The sequence below is a fragment of the Primulina eburnea genome, chromosome 1 (assembly GCF_022965805.1).
Source record: "Primulina eburnea isolate SZY01 chromosome 1, ASM2296580v1, whole genome shotgun sequence".
Classification (NCBI taxonomy): domain Eukaryota; kingdom Viridiplantae; phylum Streptophyta; class Magnoliopsida; order Lamiales; family Gesneriaceae; genus Primulina; species Primulina eburnea.
Genome location: NC_133101.1, coordinates 56,650,321 through 56,657,691, shown reverse-complemented (window position 1 = coordinate 56,657,691; position 7,371 = coordinate 56,650,321). Strand labels below are relative to the sequence as shown.

Here is a 7,371-nt window from a genome sequence, read left to right as displayed (position 1 = left end):
AGAGTATAGTCCTCGATCACCCGTTATAGGATGAAATTCTGTGAGAAGTGGGTTGGATTAGTGACACGTGTGGCAAGAGCATTGGTCTTTGGGAGAGAATTTTGAAATAGTTTGGTGAGGATAGAGCAGCTCAGACACTAAGGTAAAACTTTTTAGCCTTATCTTGAGATTCGGCGTTATCTTGTCCCCTTAAATAAATTTTATAATGAATTATTGCATCGTACCATTGCCTTAGTTGGAACAAGATAAGGCAAAGCGACCCATCATCCTAGTCAACATCTCATCAGGCTCAAATTTGCTTCCAATCCTCTCATCCACACCTATATTTTTCATTTTGTTTAAATAATTTTTCAAAATAAAATTTTAAATTTTTTATTATTTTATTTATTTTTTATTTTTTGGAAAAAAAAGATTATATAACATAAGTTTATTAAATATATTTGTTGCGCTCGATCATGATATATATTATTATAAGTAGGTCTCTTGTGAGACGGTCTCACGAATCTTTATCTGTGAGACTAGTCAACTCTACCTATATTCACAATAAAAAATAATACTCTTAACATAAAAAGTAATATTTTTTCATAACTCAAATAAGAGATCTGTCTTACAAAATACGGTTCGTAATACTGTCTCACAAATTTTTTTGCTTATTTTTAATTGTGGAGGAAAACACAAATTAAGTATATAATAAAAATTGCATGATTATGTAAATTTATACTAAATTCATTTTCAAGATATATGGGAAATTAAAGATAAGGTTGGCCGGCTTCCAAAAAAAAAAGAAGAAAAATTTAAGATAAGATCGAGTTTAAAAATGAATATGAATGAATATGATATTGTACGTAAAGATAATATTTGGTTATTATTTGTCCAAAATTATTAAAACAAAATAGTGGAGATAATACAACACATGTGTTACAATATAAATCCTGTTGCCGCCATGAACTCGTAATGAATCATGTGAGACGTCTTTAATATACAAAAGTAGGCATCAAATAATATATAAATATTTATTAAATATAAAAAATTTTGACACATCAAACTTAATTATGCATTTATTTTAATACAAATTATAGGTACGTCTAGCATACAAAATATCGTGAATTTAACTAATTCATTATTTCTTAATTTCCTGTGTAAAATAAAAATTTTGATATAAAAAATAATATTATACCGAAAAATTGATAATATTAAAATCATTATATATTATACAATATTTTATTCATAACATAAATAATATATATAACGAAAAATAATATCTTGAACCGTATATCAGATCAGATCGAGTATCTATTTTGATTTGTGAAATGACATAATTTCAAACAATCTGGATGCCTGATTAACTGTGGTAAATATCATTATTGTGTTTGAATGGTTAGGTATGCATCTTTCGAGTAGGGTTTGCCACCCAACATCATAATTTATTTGTTGATAATGAGAAGATTATTGATTGACCTTATCTGAATATTAATTTGATTGGTATGGAGGGAAACACATGTTTTCGAACTTATCCGTAACAACAATGTCAAAGTTCCCTGATTGGGGGCATTTTCTCAGACACGTTTCACTACCGACAGAAATTAATTATTTATGTTAATTTTTTTTAAAGATAAACAGCAAGGATGAAATTAAACTATTTTGAATGACCAAATTGTTCTTCGGTACAAAAGAAAAAACCAATTATAACAATTATTCAACAAAGTTATTATCATTATTTTCACGGATAATATGCAAAAAGATCTTGTAAGTTTGTTCATTTAATATTTTAGTAGCGCAAGTATTCGTTTTGGATTTTGGTTATTTAAATAGATTATGTTCTGGTTTTTAATCGTTTTTCATTGAGTGACGATATGTATGTGCCACGTCAGTATTTTCTGGTGTCACATCAATATTTTATGAGGTTATGTCAGTGTTTTCTGACGTTACGTACGTCAACACTCCTTAAAAAATGACTAAAAACAAAAACATGACATAATTCATATGACCAAAACACAAAATTTAATACTAACATGATAGAAACATAAAATGAACAGGTTTATAGAACCATTTTGGCTAATTTTTCTTATTTTTATTGATTACTGTTGAATAATGATATTTTAATGTTGATGAGAAATGATTAAAATTATCAAAATTTTCAAAGTTATATGAGTAAAATTAAAATTTTATAATAAAAATGACCAAAATAGCAAATAAACAAGCATATTTGACTAAAAACAGTTTATCATATAACTTAATTTTGATTATTTTATTAATATTCTTTTATAATAATATGATGAGTACAACTAAATTACTACATGACAATTATTATTGCTATTAAAATTATTATTATCTCCTCAAAATTATTTTTATGGTTCATTTCTGATTTCACAACTAAATCATCGGGCCGGCAAAAGGCTTGATCACATGCATGTCAAGATTTCCAATTAAAGATATATAAACTGTCGTAGTTCATTTAGGGGGCGTTTGGTTTGAGGGATAAGGGGGATAATTTTTTTTATCCTACTTAGTCAGTTGTTTGGTATACGTGATTATTTAACCTACTCAATCTCTCCTATGAATGATTAGGTTATATTAGGTAGGTTAAAATAATACCTCCTCACCCCCTAGGATTATTTATCCCACTCTTAATACCTCATATTTTTCCAATTTTACCCTTCTCTTATATTCAAACTCACCACCACTTCCCGCCACCGACCGCCGCCGTCGCCATTACCGTCGCCGGCCGACCACCGGCCGACCGCCGCCGGACCGCCGCCGCCGGCCGACCACCGCCTGAACGCCGTCCACCGGCCGACCGCCGCTGACTCCGCCGATCGTTTCCAGCCGCCGCCGGACCGCCGACCACCTGCAGGCCGCCGCTGAAGCCGCCGGCCTTTTTCTCCGGCCGGCCGTTTGTCGCCGTCACCGTCGCCGCCGCCACTGTCGCCATCGCCGCCGCCGCGAAAGAGAAGGGCAATTTTGTCTTTTCATCAAAAAATTCAAAATTATCCTACACTTAAAAACATTACCAAACACAATATTATTTTACACCATATATTACAATCAAACCACAATCATTTTCTTTATCATTTACATACTAATCATTAATTTATCCTATTCTTCAAACCAAACGCAGCCTTAATGTATAGACCGAATCATCTTTCCTTAGAAATTATAATTACATACCATTACCAAAGGAAATTTAAAACACCTACTTCACAATCTAAACCACGTGTTTCTTCAATCGTCTTACTAAAAAAACAAAATTGTTTTCCTATTAATAAATAACATAATAATTCATGTTTATGGTTTTATTTAGGGTGGGGAAAATACCGAATTTTCGGTATAACGAGATTACTGTATCGAAAAATAACGAATTTATCGAAATATTCGGTACGGTATGGTACTGATACCGAAATATTCGGTACGGTAACAATATGGAATTTGAAATTTTAGGTATATACCGAAATAGTGAAATAATATATATAAATTAAAAATATATAATATTTTGAAATAATAAAGTTAAATTTTTAAAAAATGTAAAGTATTATTATTAATTTGTTTGGTGTAAAACGATATATATGATACGTCTGTTTAGATTCATCATGTTGGAATAGTCCAAATCAAAGTTCAATAAAGCAACTTGACTCATATATAGTTGAGAATTTAAACTGTTGAGAAGTCTTATCTATGTCGCCTAACCGTACAGCTAGCTAGAGGATTGAATGCTGGGCATCGACTTGTTAAAAAGCTGACATAGTTCAAAAATCACAGAACTCAGACATTGCAGCAAAGATAGCGGATGAAGAAGTTGTACATGTTGCGGTTGAAGTTTATTGGTGTTCATTGATGTCTTGGATCTCCGGATATATGTTGCATTGGTGTTTATTGTCTTGATTGATTTGTTTTGTATATATATTTCCTGTTCTTTTGAACTGTCTTGATGGATTTGTTTTGTATTGGTGATCAATGACCTTAGAATTACAAAAGAATGAATTTTTTTATACATACGTTCGGTATGATGGTATTTTACCGATACCGTACCGAAAATTCAGCATACCGAAAAGTCAGTACGGTAACAGTATCATTTTTCTCTGACCGGCATTTTCGGTACAATATACGATATCCAACCATACCGACCACCTCTAGTTTTATTCGCCTCCGCCTAGAACTAGTACAAAAATGCACTTTTAAATTCATTCCGGTTTTCCTTTCGCCAACTCGTGTTTTCAAGATTCCAAGCTGTAGATCCTGAAACTACGAAGGAGAATTAGCATAAATTATAGAGGATATTATGAATATGAATACTTCAAATCCAATATACAAATATGCAATGGAATAGAACAAAATCGAATACGAATACTTCAAATCCAATACACAAACATCAATATGGTAATACTAAAAAAGAAATAAAATAAAAAAACAAACAAATCTCAAAATTTCTTTGTATAAAATGAACAAATCTCAAAATTTTAAAGAAGAAATTATTTCGAGGGCACGTGAACCTAACGTTAACTATCATTTGGAATAATCTTTCTATAATCTTTGAAATTTGAACTTAAAAGGATCTTCTGAAATGGCTGGCTATTGAACTGTAACGATAGATTATGCCAAGGGCAGCATGGATCTTATAAAAGTTAGGTATTGTTTGTTAACACCAAAATTAAGGAATTACAACTCAATATATTTATAAAAAAGATATTCGAAGGAATTTTGAAAAGCATAAATTTCAAATCAGACGAAATACAAAATGTGGATTTTATGTTTATTTATAAATTCATAATATTTTTCTTGAATCTCTTTTCTAATATCAAGAAATTTTTCGAAAAAACCATAATATTTTTTTTGAATGATTTATTTAAAAGTTTTTTTTATTTACTTGTAATTCTTTTTCTATATTATTTAATTCATTAATTACATTTTTTGTAATTAAAGAAAATTTGGACTAGTTGGATCAGCCTATTTGAATTATGAGTTGTGTTTTACACCATGTTTAGAATGCTCTTGTTTGTTAATTTGGTCTTAAAAATTCTAATGCAGTTACTTTTATTTTGTGTGAATCGCTTCCTTCATAAAAAAATATCTAGTTGGTTTAAATGGATTGTTATTGTCTGCGATACTTCGAGAAGGGATGCAATCCCCACACGGAGTATTTGCATTCCTCTAGGATTAGACCCGAGTTAAGTATCACGTCTATGCAAATATCCGATGTGCAGCAAATGAAACTCGATTCATTTATCATGCAAGAAACGAGAAAAATCACGAGAAATACTCAATCTCACACCAGAACTTGCATCAAACAACAAACAATTAGCTACCTATGTATTATTCTACAATACATTCAAATCACCTCAATAGCTGCTTCTTCTTTTTTCCTTTCAAACATAATCTTCAAAAATCAAATGCAAGGGTCGAAAATGCAATCTTAAGGAACTCGAGAAATATAATTAATCATCATGGTAATAAGGATATATGCTCATGAATCGACGGCCTACAGGCCCTGATCGATGAGGTAGTCTCCCATCTTCTCCACAACCATATTACATTGTCCAGGAGTCATTGGTTCCTCGTACACACCGAAAATGAGAGCTTGCCCGGTTTTCTTCACAGTTATACCACCTGCTCCCTGCATAGACCAAGATAAAATGCAAGAAATTTAAGTTCTTTTTTTTTTTTTGTGTGTGGGTTGATTATCTCTAGGCACGATCAAACTAACCAAAAGAAAAGCAAAGTAAAAGCTAGCATCCACTATAAAAAGTACCGGCCACCTCTATTGATTAGGAACTAAAGATGGAATTCAACTCCATTACAGTACAACGAGCCAGCTAATTAGAAAGGGAACGTTCGTTCATTATTAGGAACAAATAAAGAAAGGCCGAAAGCACATAGGGCCTTTGATGCGGATCCATTCTGTCCACTGATTGATACTTGTAATAGCTGATCTCCACAAGCAATGAGATGCTTTGATTAGCAGCACGACTAGCTGCTTTAGATACTTACGGGCTTTATCAAGAAATGCAATGTATACATGCTCGTTTTAAAAGAGTAACAAAGTTAAAAAGTTACCTTCTTTCCACGGATTACAGCTCCAGGCTCGCCTTGAATTACCATATACTTGGTGCCTCCTAGATATAGTCCGGTAGGAGCAAGAGATCCAGGCTCATCGAAATCTTTTACGATATTAGCGATCTCCTCAGGCTTGAACTAAGTTCAGATAGTCATGAATATGTCAGCAAAGCATAAAATGCAGTATAATGCTCGTGAGTCTCACTGCTAGCTAATACAATCGAGTACGTCTATAATAATAGACTTCAAGTATGCAAACAAGCGAACGTGAGACTTGATTCTTGATGAAAATAAACATCAAAATACCGATCGAATCACAACAAACTATTTGAAATCTCAAGAAATTGGTGGCATGGCATCAACTAATTCCATCAAGAGCCTTCTATATTCGTACTTTACCAAGAACTCCGTAAAAAGAAATGGATACTTCTGTAATCCCGTTTTCATCAGAAAAGAGATTTCAATATGATTACTCAAATTCACTTTGAGAACAAAAATTGAATCGGTATAAAATGCCTAACAATAGCACATCAGCAAGGTTATAACAACGTGATCTTATAATAAATTCAAAATCAAATATATACTTCCACACAAACAAATTAAAACCGCTTTAGATAATAATAATAATTACAATAAAAGAAAAAGATCTAATCAGGATAAGCCCGGAAAACACATGATCCAGAAAATCCCAGAAAACAGATCAAACTCAATCACACACACAAAAAAAAAAAAAAGACGTTGTGCATGAATGAAATAGCGTAAACCTGGGGGAAGACGGAGCTCTGAGCCCAAACGTTGCCGTCTTGGCCGATGATAGCAGCGGCGGTGAGATGGACACCGTCCACATCGCACATCAAGTGATCATCAACGTAAGTCTGCCACGACATTGTTGTGTGTTGAAGATAGATATATGATGGCTTCGGGGTGTATAACACAGTGGGGGTGTGTGGAAATGGTGAATGGGGGAGACATTAATAAATAGTATAGCGAGGCCGATTATGACGTGATTCAATGAGTGCCATTCATGTTAGATTAAACATGCTCTTCTGCTCTCCCTTCGTACTTGAGTCTTGAGGGAATGGAATTAGCTGTCATTCCATGTATTATTATCTTCTTATAAAAAAATTTGTGTTCTAGTGTGTATTTTTTAAAATAATATTTTTTTTTTGAAAATTATGCGGTAATCATTATACTTTTAATATTCTTAAAATATCATTTTTCCTATCAACTAATATAATAATCTTTTACTACCTTATTAAGGGGTCAATAAAAAATATATGACTCATTTAAAATTTAATTAAATAAAAGGAATTTTGACTTTTT

General features: G+C 32.2%; 1 protein-coding gene across 1 annotated transcript; it reads right to left on the bottom strand.

The window, feature by feature from the left end:
• Positions 1–5,247: 5,247 nt before the first annotated feature.
• LOC140832634 (profilin-4) lies at positions 5,248–7,113 on the bottom strand. The gene is made up of 3 exons (XM_073196752.1): positions 6,813–7,113; positions 6,049–6,186; positions 5,248–5,608 (listed from the first exon to the last, which is right to left on the bottom strand). Exons 1-3 carry the CDS (start codon positions 6,933–6,935, stop codon positions 5,474–5,476), a joined length of 396 nt encoding a protein of 131 aa, XP_073052853.1. The 5' UTR covers positions 6,936–7,113; the 3' UTR covers positions 5,248–5,473.
• Positions 7,114–7,371: the final 258 nt, after the last annotated feature.

Bases quoted from the DNA above. Each gene is read 5' to 3' on its own strand.
- LOC140832634 (XM_073196752.1), bottom strand. From the start codon at position 6,935: ATGTCGTGGCAGACTTACGTTGATGATCACTTGATGTGCGATGTGGAC. The intron at 6,187-6,812 runs GTTTACGCTATT...ATCTGAACTTAG, and splicing joins AGAGCTCCGTCTTCCCCCAG to TTCAAGCCTGAGGAGATCGC. The intron at 5,609-6,048 runs GTAACTTTTTAA...TGGTCTATGCAG, and splicing joins CTGTAATCCGTGGAAAGAAG to GGAGCAGGTGGTATAACTGT.